Source organism: Heteronotia binoei, chromosome 13, assembly GCF_032191835.1.
Source record: "Heteronotia binoei isolate CCM8104 ecotype False Entrance Well chromosome 13, APGP_CSIRO_Hbin_v1, whole genome shotgun sequence".
Classification (NCBI taxonomy): Eukaryota; Metazoa; Chordata; class Lepidosauria; order Squamata; family Gekkonidae; genus Heteronotia; species Heteronotia binoei.
Genome location: NC_083235.1, coordinates 33,248,418 through 33,260,942, shown reverse-complemented (window position 1 = coordinate 33,260,942; position 12,525 = coordinate 33,248,418). Strand labels below are relative to the sequence as shown.

The 12,525-nt window shown below is 45.0% G+C and overlaps 1 protein-coding gene across 3 annotated transcripts in view; it reads left to right on the top strand.

Moving 5' to 3' along the window:
* GALNT6 (polypeptide N-acetylgalactosaminyltransferase 6) overlaps positions 1–12,525 on the top strand; it is an 87,096-nt gene that overhangs the window by 69,909 nt on the left and 4,662 nt on the right. For all 3 annotated transcript variants that reach the window (XM_060252254.1, XM_060252255.1, XM_060252253.1), the window contains 4 exons: positions 505–705; positions 2,502–2,633; positions 4,264–4,365; positions 5,215–5,367. In XM_060252254.1, coding sequence (XP_060108237.1) covers positions 505–705; positions 2,502–2,633; positions 4,264–4,365; positions 5,215–5,367 — 588 coding nt within the window. The remainder of the gene's footprint in view (positions 1–504; positions 706–2,501; positions 2,634–4,263; positions 4,366–5,214; positions 5,368–12,525) is intronic.

Here is a 12,525-nt window from a genome sequence, read left to right as displayed (position 1 = left end):
CAATCCCTCACTTCAGAGTCGCCAGAAACCGGGAGGGGGGGGAAACGTCTGCTGAGCACTTCATTATTCCCTATGTGGAGATCGATTCTCATAGGGTATAATGGGGAATTGATCTGGAGGTTTCAGGGGCTCTGGGGAAGCTGTTCTTTGAGATAGGGGCACCAAATTTCCAGTATAGTATCTAGTGCCTCTCCCCAAAGTGCCCCCCAAGTTTCAAAATGATTGGACCAGGGGGTCCAATTCTATGAGCCCCAAAAGAAGGTGCCCCTATTCATTATTTCCTATGGAAAGAAGACATTTAAAAAGGTGTGCTCTCCCTTTAAATGTGATTGGCAGAACTCCCTTGGAGTTCAATTATGCTTGTCACACCCTTGTTCCTGGCTCCGCCCCCAAAGTCTCCTGGCTCCACCCGCACCCCCAGAGTCCCCAGATATTTCTTGAATTGGACTTGGCAACCCTATTTTATACTTAAGGATTTATTGTTTTCTTTGGACACTTCTGCAGGTTTGGCAGTGTGGGGGTCAGCTGGAGATTATCCCCTGCTCCGTGGTTGGCCATGTATTTCGGTCTAAGAGTCCCCACACTTTCCCAAAAGGAACTCAAGTAATCTCCAGGAACCAAGTGCGCCTGGCGGAAGTCTGGATGGATGACTACAAGGAAATCTTCTACAGGAGGAACCAGCAGGCCTCCCAGATGGCTAGAGAGGTATCCAGCCAGTTTTCCTTGGAAGTTGGCTCTGAAGAATCAAAGGATCGGTAGCTCATGTTTCATTCTGTATGCAGAGCCTCTTTATAATTTTGCCTTCTCTCTACAGTTTGGTGTAGGGGTTTGGTGCACAGACTCTAATCTGGAAGAACTGGGTTTGATTCCCCACTCCTCCACATGCACCTGCTGAGTGACCTTGGGTCAGTCACAAGTTCTCTCAGAGCAGTTGTCTCAAAAGCAGTTCTTGAAAGAGCTCTCTCAGCCCCACCGACCTCACAGGCAGTGTTCCATCTTAAGCTGAGTTAGTGTGAGCTAGCTCAGTTTTTTAGCCTCGACTTCACACATTTTTGTCTTAGCTCAGGAAAAATGGCCCCAGAGCAAGCTAATTAATGCAGTAGCTCACAACTTTAATGCCAATAGCTCACGAAGGAGAATTTTTGCTCACAAGACTCCACAGCTTAGAGGGAGTATTGCTTACAGGGTGTGGGTTGTAGTGAGGGAAAGGGAAAGGAGGTTGCAAGCGGCTGTGAGACACCATGTGAAAAGCAGGGTATAAATCCAATCTCCTCTTCCTCCTCCTCCTCCTCCATAGAGGCGGGGCAGAGGGGCATAACTCAGTGGCAGAGCATCCTTAGCAAGTCCTAGGCTCAGTTCCTGGCATCTTTAGTTAAAAGGATTAGGTAGAAGGTGAGATGTGAAAGACCACATCCTGATCTTTACCAGGCAAAATAGACAGCACCGACCTTGAGAGACCAAGAGTCTGACGCAGTATAAGGCAGATTCCCATGTTCAGGTCCCAGCTGGTAGTGAGAAGAGTTCTCCAAAGTAGTCATTCTGGGAGGCAAGAAAAATAATCTATCTGAACCTTTATTTATATCCTGCCTTTCTTCCCAGGAGGGACCAAAGGTGGCTTGTATCATTCTCCTCTCCACTTTATCCTCACAACAGCCATGAGGTAGGTTAGGCTGAGAGTGGGTGACTGGCACCTAACAAGCTTCCATGGCATGACTGGGGATTTGAACCTGGGTTTTCCAGATGATAGTCCAACATTTTAACAACTACACCACACTGGCTCTCATTTCCCATATCCCAGCCACTCCCACAATCACAGCTTTTGCTACAAGGTAGAGATACTCCAGAGGAACCTTCGGGCCTATCTCTTGCCTACTAGATGGCTGCTGTGGGTCTCCCAAAGTTCCGATTGCTGCTCCATTCATTATATCTGGAGTGCCCAGCTGAAACCTAACAAAGAAACATGTGAAAGTATTGTATTGTTTTATATGAAATCAGACCATTGACCTGCCGAGTTCAGTGCAGCATGCACCAGGCAGTGGATTTCCAACCAGGCTATCAGGCAGAGAAATGAGTCTTTTCCTGTTCTTGTTACTTGAAATCCTTTAACAGGAGGTGCTAGGGATTAAATTTGGGTCCTTCTTCATGCATGTACTTTCCCCATCAGCCAGTTCTAGTGGAGTGTTGCGGCAAAGCCTTGGCTACATGATGGGGACCTGCAGTGCTGTAGATGGCAGCTTAGAGGTACTACCGTTCTGGAGAATGTGGAACGAAGCCCTATCCCTGGAAATAGGTTCCAGAGCTGAGTCCTAACAAGGCTTTGCTCAGATTGAACCCTCAGAGGTAGCAAATTGCAGAATGAAGATGGTTGTTTCCAAGTAGTTCTTCCTACCCAGGCCTGTTAAGGGAGATCAGGTTTGCTCCATGCAACAAGTGGGATTTTGGAGACAGACAAGACTGCTGATGTCACTTTGTAACCTGCAAATATGTTGTTGCTCTTCTAGAAAACTTATGGAGACATCACTGCACGGCTTGAACTGAAGGAACGATTGCACTGCAAGAATTTCACCTGGTTTCTGCAGACCATTTATCCCGAGATCTTCATTCCAGACCTGACTCCAGCTTTCTATGGAGCTGTAAGTGCAAATGAAGCTGGTTTGGTTCCCCCTTTCCTATGTATAACAATTACCTTGCAAGATGATAGCAAAGGTCTCCATAGCCTAATACTTTATTGCCCAAGATCAATTGGGATTGGACTACACTGCTCTGGTTAGATCTCACCTATTGTGTTCAGTTTTGGGCACCATAATTTAAGAAAGCTGTAGACAAGCTGGAACAAGGATCTATACTGACCAGCTTGCAATAATATTGGTCCCCAGTTAATACCCTGTACTTCCTCTCAGTGTCCCCCACCAGGTGGCCCTGAGCCACCTGATGGGAAGGGCAGGATACAAATCATAAATAAACTAAACTAAAACTAACCCCCAAAAATACAGATATAAAGCTGAGGTGCTGTAACTGTAGTCTGCTAGAATGAGATCTTCTCTGACTTCCATAATTAAGTGTGCAGACATAGCCTGGGCAGTGGAAGGGATATGCCTGCTTCCTTGGCTGCCACTTCCCACATGCCCCTCAAAGGCCCACACCACCCTCCTCTGACTGGGTATCCTACCAGATCTGGCCATTGAGAGCAGATTATAATGATTCTGTTGAGAGCAACGCAAATGGTATAGGAGATGGAGTAGAAAACTGAGCAAATACATGGTGGGGAGGGAATTGCATGTGGCTGCTCTCTCTGCTTACTACTATTCATTGATTTCCACCCCACCATCCGGTCTTATTTAGCATCAATGGAACTTGAGAAGTCAAGCCCCTTTTCTCCTAGGAAAGGCTTATACCTTGGTAGAAATTGGTGTACAGTGTACACTTGATTGGGTTTTTGTGTGTGTGTTGAGTAATTTTCTGTTATAGTCAATACATAAGTACAAGCTGAATGTATGATACAGACCCCATGTTTATCCAGGCACTGGTCCCCAGTTTCATTGGTAAAGTGAATGTGCTTTGGCTTTTTCATACAAATAGGTGTTTGAACATGCAGGCACGGTGTATATGTGCATCCACTGTAACATGAGATTAATACTTCCTTTGTTAACCAGAAAATGATCGTGATCACTTTGTCAATATTTAATTTCTCTGCTTGTAGACTCTGACTTCTTCCCTTCCTCTGTATTCTCTTCCTGCTCTCCCTTGAACCAATTTGTAATTTGAAAACATAGTGGAAAGTTAAGCTTACCACAAAAACAAAAGGCTCAAGGAGTTGAAGGAAAATGGAATGGAAGTGTAGGAATTCCATCCCTGATAAACCTTTTTGCCAGTGGAGCTCTGTCTCAGAACATCTTGCTAATGTCCATATTAAGTGGTACCAGGGTGACCTTGATTAGGAGCACCTTTGTATCTAGCAAGATGTCTGGCCAAATGAAAACACACTCTAGAAAACACTCAAATGCATGGAATAGCATTTTGTTTGTAAGCAGGTCTCAATTAGCAGGTGACGCTCATTGTTGTAAGTGAATGTTCATGAATTCTCAATTGCATGGAATTGTGTGGTGAACAAAGATGGAACAGGCACTCTTCGCGATGTATGTGTCTGCATTGTCGCCAAAATTGTCAGAGTGCAGAGGAAGAGACTGCACTGGAACCTCAGCCTGCATTCTGGCATTGCCTAGAGATAGGCCCTTAATGTTTTTTTGGTTCATATGCTTGCAGATTAGAAATGAAGGTGCCAAACGCTGCTTGGATGTTGGTGAAAACAATCATGGAGGGAAGCCACTGATCATGTATCCCTGCCATGGCATGGGAGGCAATCAGGTATGGAATTTGTGCAGCTGTTCCAGGCCGTTCCTCCACCACCACTCCACCATGCGTGCGCATATGCATCCTATTCCATCAAAAGGAGGAAAGTCCAAGATCAGGCCGAAGAACCCAGGAAATGAAACCAAAGATGCATCTCTTTTTTCCCTCCTGTAGTTGGGTTTAAGTCTCTGCATTAGGCCAGAAGTACCTACAGAAATTCAACAGAATTATGAATGAGAAGATTATTGTTACTGAGATATTGTGGGTTGGTTTTAGAGTCATCACATGAAACCAAGGCAAACAGCATTAGATGCTTCTGTAGAGATAGATCCAGGTGGGCAGCCATGTTGGTCTGAAGCAATAGAACAAAGTTGGAGTCCAGTAGCACCTATAAGACCAACAAAGTTTTATTGAGAATGTAAGCTCTTGTGTGCTTTTTAAAAGCACACTTCATCAGACAATGAAATGGGGTATAGTTAGCAGTGTTACATATTGCAGTCTATACCTGTGCAAGTTTCTTTATAAGGCTGATGGAGTTCCATTCCATGCAGCTTAATGGGGTGCATTCCATGTAGATAGATCCAGGTGTTGGTCTGAAGGAACAGAACAAAGTCGGAGTCCAGTAGCACCTTTAAAACCAACAAAATTTTATTGAGAATGTAAGCTTTCTTACAGTGCAGGAAAATGTTCCTTTCCTATAATTTTCCTAACAAAGTATTAAATAAAAGTATGAACCCATGTTTCTTTTTGGGCTAAAAAACACCCCCTCCGTTTAACAAAGTAATAAGCTATTTCAATGGAGAGTTTGTTTTCTAAGGAGGATCTCTCTTCGTTGCTGTATATGTATACTCTTTTTGTTTTCAGTATTTTGAATACACGTCCCAGAGAGACCTCCGGCACAACATTGGCAAGCAACTCTGCCTCAGGTCAAAAATAGGACCCGTGGAGTTAGGTGACTGCCACTACGTAGGGAAACACTCCCATGTACCTGAAAATGAAGAATGGGAACTGACTGACGTAAGTTTACATGTAGATTTCAGAAACCTTACAAGTTTCTTGAGCGCATGTTTCTGCATATCACCCATATTCTGCCATTTACCAGAGAAAGCTAGCATGGTATATTGGTTAAGAGTGTTGGACTAGTTTCTGGGATACCCAGGTTCGAATTCCCACTAGTGCTGTGGATACCACTGGGCGACCTTGGTCAAGTCACACACTCTCAACCTAACCTACCTCACAGGGTTGTGGTGAGGATAAAATGAAGGAGAGAACAACATAAGCTGCTCTGGGTGTCCCTTGGGGAGAAAAGTGAGGTACAAATGAATTAAATAAATGGCTAAAATAGATACATTACTAGGTTATTACCACATCTGTGGTCTGCTTCAAAGCACTGATAAGGTGGTGCCATTGTGCCTTTTCCTTTCTATTTCTGAAATTCTTGTGTGGAAAGTGAAGCAATTCCTCCAGCAGCTGCAGCTAGGAGTGATTTTGGGGTCTGCTCGTGTACCAGGGCTGCAACATCAAAAGTGGCTCTGCAAATTGCTTGGGGGGGGTCCTCTGTAGTTTTGCCCCAGCTTTCATCTTGGTTAGGTAATAACATGCATTTGCACAAGCTTGGGTGACTATGCATAGAGACTATCAGTGGTTATTAGCCCTAGAAGTTAAATCAATGGGAGAGGGGAGTCAGATGGCAAATTGCTAATCCTCTAGTGGTGCACAAGTGCAGTAAGCTGTCTCCATGGTAACCAAACACTCAGTAGCAGGAAACCCAAGCAAGAGGGGCCTTTGAACAGTAACCTAGCAAATGGGAGCTGCAACCCAGTCCACTTGGGGTGATTCCTACGAAGGTCAAAGGGTGGCAGTGGTGTACCAAAGGAGAGGGGAAAGAACCCCTCTAAGGGTCTGGAAAGCCAGGAGAGTGGCACAGTGCCAGGCAGAGATCTGAATGGCCACTGGCACATATATGGGCAAGAGGGAACAGTGCCCCTGAGTCAGTTGATCTGATCCGCCTCACCTTCATGCACAAATTTCTGCATAGAATCTCTGAATGTCACATGCTGGAATCAAGCAGGAAGATGTAGTCACCGATGTCCCCAGTGGTAGAGCATTTGCTTTTCTTGCAGAAGGTTCAATCCCTGGCAAGGGAGGGGATGGTGGCTCAGTGGTAGAGCATCTGCTTGGTAAGCAGAAGGTCCCAGGTTCAATGCCCAGCATCTCCAATTTTTAAAAAAGGGTTCAGGCAAATAGGCATGAAAAACCTCAGCTTGGGACCCTGGAGAGCCGCTGCCAGTCTGAGTAGACAATACTGACTTTGATGGACCAAGGGTCTGATTCAGTATAAGGCAACTTCATATGTTCATATATGTTCATGGCATCTCCAATTTAAGGATCTAAGGTAGCAGGGGATGCCTTTTTCTCAGTCTGTGTGTCCTCAGAACGGGTTCCAGTGAGAACAGACACTGCCAAGCTAGGTGAACCAGGCATATGACTCATTATAAGCTGGTTTTCTGTTTGTCTCTATATTGCATTTGTTATCTTTTCTGTCCTCTTGGGTGCTCAGGGCTGGTTGCTTCCACACACTAGCCATAACACCACACAGTCATGTCCTATTTGTTGAGTGCTCAGGGGCAATTCCAGGTTTCTATGGGTCCTGGGTGATAGAGAATAACTGCACACCCCCTTTCCCCTTTGGTGCAGAGTCCAGGGGTGGCCAAACTTGCTTAACATAAGAGCCACAAAGAAGGAACATCATATGTTTGAGAGCTGCAAGGCAGGCAAATAGATGGGGAAGGGGAAGAGGTGTAAAGAAAGCAACTTTAAATGTATTTTCCAAGCTGTCGGCTGGCTCGGGGAAGTAGTTTAAAGAGAGAAATGCCTTCCCCAAGTGGGGTGGTGATAGCTGAGAGCCAGGCAATATGAGTAAAAGAGCCACATGTGGCTCCTGAGCGACAGTTTGGCCACCCCTGGTACAGACCCTCTCCTCTAACCACACTCCTTCTATGTGGCTCTTCCCCATTCCATTTTATTTTGTTTACCCTGGTAAAGAGAAATCATGCAAGTTTTATTTATTTTATTTATAGACAACCCTTCCCTGCAAGCAGGGCTCAGGGCAGGTAACAACAAAGTAAATTTTTTTTCTTGGCTACCTTTTATTACTCTATATTACTCTGGTAAAGCTGCAGTACTGCTGTCGGAGCCCTCTGCTCACGACCTAAGTTCAATCCCGGCAGAAACTGGGTTCAGGTAGCAGGTTCAAGGTTCACTCAGCCTTCCATCCTTCTGAGGTTGGTAAAATGAGTACCCAGCTTGCTGGGGGGGGAAGTGTAGATGACTGGGGAATGCAATGGCAAACCACCCCGTAAAAAGTCTGCCATGAAAACGTTGTGAAAGCACCCAGAGTCGAAAACAATTGGTGCTTGCAAAGGGGACTACCTTTACTTTTTATAAAATCAGAGAGAAAATTATGGCTTCCATGTGTTGTTGTTGTTGTTGTTTGGGGGGGACTGCTGGTCAGTACAATTGGTGTCATTTGTGTAAATATTTGTGGAAAAAAAATTTCTGGATGAGCATCCATCTCAAGGTCTGCAGGAAAGTTTTTCCACTCTCATCATCATAAACGAGGGACTAATAATCCATGTCCATCCAAAATGCTTAAGCAACTGAACCATCCCAAAATAAAAAACATTTTCACTTGCTATCATCCAATAGAAAGAACTTAATTTTATCACTTAGCACTGATCAGAGGATCTCAGGATCCCTAACTTAACCAACACAAGGGGAAGAAACTCATTTTTGATATTGAGAAATGCATCACTCCATTTTTTTAAACTAAGAGTTACATCTTTGATGCAACAAATTTAACCCTTAAAAGAAATATCACAATCCAAATCTTTAATTATTAGTTTATATGTAAATACTGTTTTAAAAATTGATTTGTATTTTTTTTTTTTTGCTGCCTCAAGGGCCTCAGTTGCATGCAAAGATGGCTAGGGATATTTTTGTCCTTATGTACCCATCATGATCAAGACGTATACTATGGAAAGCTCTTCTAATGCATCAAGTAGTTGTAGTGACTGCAGCAAAACAGATTTGACAGCATCTGGACTAGTGCTCCAATGTGTCTGAATCACAGTTTTGAAGGTCAGTTGTGGCAAATGCTGTAAGGTCATTTCCCAGCATTTTGTTGCTTGCTCCAGAAACAAACAGTGAATAAATGTGAAAGAATTAAAAAAAATCCTTTGCTGAACGGAACTATCTGTAGACACCAACAGAAGATTCCAATTGTGGGGAGAACAAGGTTCAAAGAACACCATGGATAGCCCAGAAAAGCCCATACTCCCTCTGAGTCGGAGGCCATCTTGGGTGCTTTCCACCATCTTGTCAGGGAGGCAGGAAATAGAATAATTCTTCTTCCTCTTCCTTGACCCTGGAACACCCATATCTTCTCAGTTTCTTTCCTGCCTCTAGAGGGAGAGCAACTAGCTAGTTTAGCTCCTAGAAGATAGGAAGCAATTTTAATCCTATTCTTTATTCCTAATCTAATTCTTCCTTTTTTCCCAACCTTACTCCTCTGTCTAACAATCTTCTTAAATTCCAGTCTGTTACACTGAGCTACTTTCACTTTCCATCTGCCTTCACTGTAGTTGGGAGAGCGGCGCGGCCATGGCTGCCTTTAAAGCGGCTGACTTTTTTTTTCCCTTGCCTTCACTTGCGGAGCACGGCAAAGAGCAGCGGATGGAAAATTTCAGGGACGAGTTCCTAGAAGACACGTCCTCCATAAGTCCTCGCACTGAGGCTATGGGAGTGGACCCCGGGACCAGCATGTCTTCCCAGCTTGCTGCGGTTCCTGGCAATGTTGCCTGTTTTAGTGACTTTAGTCACCGCGGGCTGAAACGTCCAGGGGCTTCAACGGAAGGGCTTGAAGTTCCTCCCCACCAGAGGCTTGCATCTGACGGCAGCCATTTTGAAGGAGGATTTTTGGCGCGGGTTTCACCAGACAGGCGCCAGGAGCCTTATGCTTTGCCCCTGGGGATGGTTACCAATCTCCTGGCGGGAGACAATACAGGAGGCCAACCCCTATTGGATCACGCCTCCACGGTCAACCCAGCCCTAATACAACAAAGTGGTAATGTACTCTACCCTAAAGGGTCATTTTCTATTGAATTTATGACTATGCTTCAGCAAACAATTAGAGCAGAAATGTTTAATGCGTGTCAATCAGGAGCTATGGGCATGGGATCAGTGGGATCCAGATCTCCTTCCCCTCCTTCTTCCTCCTCAAGGCACCCAGAGAAAAATCTTTCCAGAGAGCGCAACTGGCCAACTAAGGCAGCCAGAAAAGAGATCTCTAACTCTAGATTGTTAGAGGAAGATTCAGAGGAGAATCAGTCGGATGTGGAGTCACAATCCAGAGATCAAGAGAGTTTTATTTCAGATGAGGAGGTGGAGGATGTCTGTGTCCCAGAGCAGTCAGTTCGCTGCTTTAAAGCTGATGACTATCAGTATTTGTTAACCAGGGTCATGGCAGCACTGGCACTCCAAGATTCTGCCTCTATGATTTGCCTGTTTTTGCAAACGAAATGTTGCAGGTTCCAGTAGTGGACGCACCAGTGACGGCTGTTCAAAATCCGGGTTTGGTGTCAGAAGACGGGCACGGTTTCATTAGAGACAATTGGGACAAGAAAATTGACCTAGCCCTAAAAAGATCACACGAGGCGGTAACTATGACAATTAAGGCATGTACTGCATCGTCTATTGTATCTAGAGCAGCCATAGTTTGGGCTAGGAGACTCTCTCAGTTGCTACCAGAAAATAATAAGAAATTGATGGAGGGAACCACCAGACTACTTAAAGCAGCAGAGTTCACAGGTGACGCTTCTCTAGATGCCCTCACCTTCTGTTCCAGAGATCTGGCGTCAGGGGCAGTAGCCAGAAGAGGCATCTGGCTTAGAGCATGGCCTGCAGACAACCATTCCAGATAAATCGTGATATCGTATCCATTTCAAAGAGAAAAGCTCTTTGGTAGTGCCTTAGATAAGATCTTAGTGGAAACCAAAGACAAAAAGAAAGCCATGCCAAGGAACATTCTCAGAACTGACAGAAGAAGCTTCTATTCTCAGTCCTTTCGTTCCTCACACACATTGGCCAGATCAAGATCCTATGCAGATAACAAGAAATCATCCTGGAACCAACCAAAACAATCCTTCAGAAAAGGGTTCAATAATCCTAGATTCAGCAAGCAGAATTCAGAGCGTAGAGACAAGCAGGACCGGGAGCCAAAATTCAACAAGGCATGACTGGACTTCAACTCCGGTAGGGGGAAGACTTCAATATTTTCAAGACACTTGGGAGGCTTCCCAAACAGATTGCTGGACATTAGAAATCGTGTCATGCAGGTATGCAATAGAATTCAAAAGCATTCCATCGAAACGTTTTCTGATGTCCCCGATCCGGAAGAACTCTACAAAAAGATCTATAATGAACAAGGCCATCACACATCTCTTAGAGATCAATGCCATAGAACACGTTCCAACAGATCAGAGGGGTCAAGGTGTTTATTCAGTATTCTTCATGGTTCCCAAGAAAAACGGGGACTGGAGAGCAATACTCGATTTAAAGTTTCTCAACAGATTCATTCATCTACGACACTTTCGTATGGAGACCCTGAAGTCAATCACAGAGGTCTTACAGCCAGGAGACTTCCTCACCTCAATGGATCTCACGGAAGCTTATTTGCACATTCTGATCCAGCTATCTCATCGCCAGTTCCTTCGGTTTTGTGTGGGGAACAGACACTTTCAATTCAGAAGAGCCAGTTTGGTGTAGTGGTTAAGTGTCTGGACTCTTATCTGGGAGAACCGGGTTTGATTCCCCACTCCTCCACTTGCACCTGCTGGAATGGCCTTGGGTCAGCCATAGCTCTTGCAGAGCTGTCCTTGAAAGGGCAGCTGCTGTGAGAGCCCTCTCCAGCCCCACCCACCTCACAGGGTGTTTGTTGTGGGGGAGGAAGGTAAAGGAGATTGTGAGCCGCTCTGAGAGTCTTCGGAGTGGAGGGCGGGATATAAATCCAATATCTTCTATCTGCATCTTCTTCTTAGAGCACTTCCCTTTGGTCTAGCCACGGCCCCCAGGGTATTCACGTAGGTGATGGTAAATGTTGTGGCACATCTCAGACAACAGGGGATACACATTCATCCATACCTAGACGACCTGCTGATCAGATCAGCGTCCAACCAGAAAGCTCTGTCAGATGTCCAAGCAACTATGCAGTGTCTGCAGGAACACAGCTTTCTTATAAATATAGCCAAGAGCTCTCTAGAACCAACACAAAGGTTGGAACACTTGGGGATGATTATAGATACACGAAAGAACTCTTATCTTTCTTCCGAACAACAAGATACAGAAAACCAAGCAACTCGTGAATTTAGTCATTCGGAACACTCACACTCCATTATTGACTTTAGCCAAATTGATGGGTTTGCTCATATCAAACATAGATGCAGTTCAGTGGGGTGGATTACATACGAGATTGTTACAAAAGTTAATCCACCCTCACCAGTACCAGATCATGACAAAACAGAATCCACAGATCAAGGTCACATTAGAGGTCAAGAAATCTCTGATGTGGTGGTCCAGGGATTCCAATCTGCGACAAGGGAGAGTTTACTATCTTCCCAGAGAGATGCAGCTGTTCACAGATGCCAGTCTGTCAGGTTGGGGAGCAACGCTCGACAACATACCAACGCAGGGTCGATGGTTACCGTCAGAAACCCAACTGCCAATCAATGTATTGGAACTACGAGCAATACGCCTAGCCGTATTATTCTTCACCGATCAGGTATAGAAACAGCATGTACTAGTAAGAACAGACAATGTGGCTGCAAAGTCCTACCTGAACCATCAGGGGGGCTTGAAGTTGTCAGCTCTGTCCAGGGAAGCAAAGACATTATTCAACTGGGCAGAACATCGCCTTCTTTCCATCAGGGCAGAACACATCAAGGGCATTGCCAATGTTCAAGCAGATTGGCTCAGCCGAACGACCATACAACCAGGGGAATGGAGATTAAAGACGTCAGTATTCCAGCAGATAGTCGAACAGTTTGGTCAACCCATAATGGACTTGTTTGCTTCTCACGACAACTATCCGGTAACAACCTTTTGCACCAGATTTTTTCA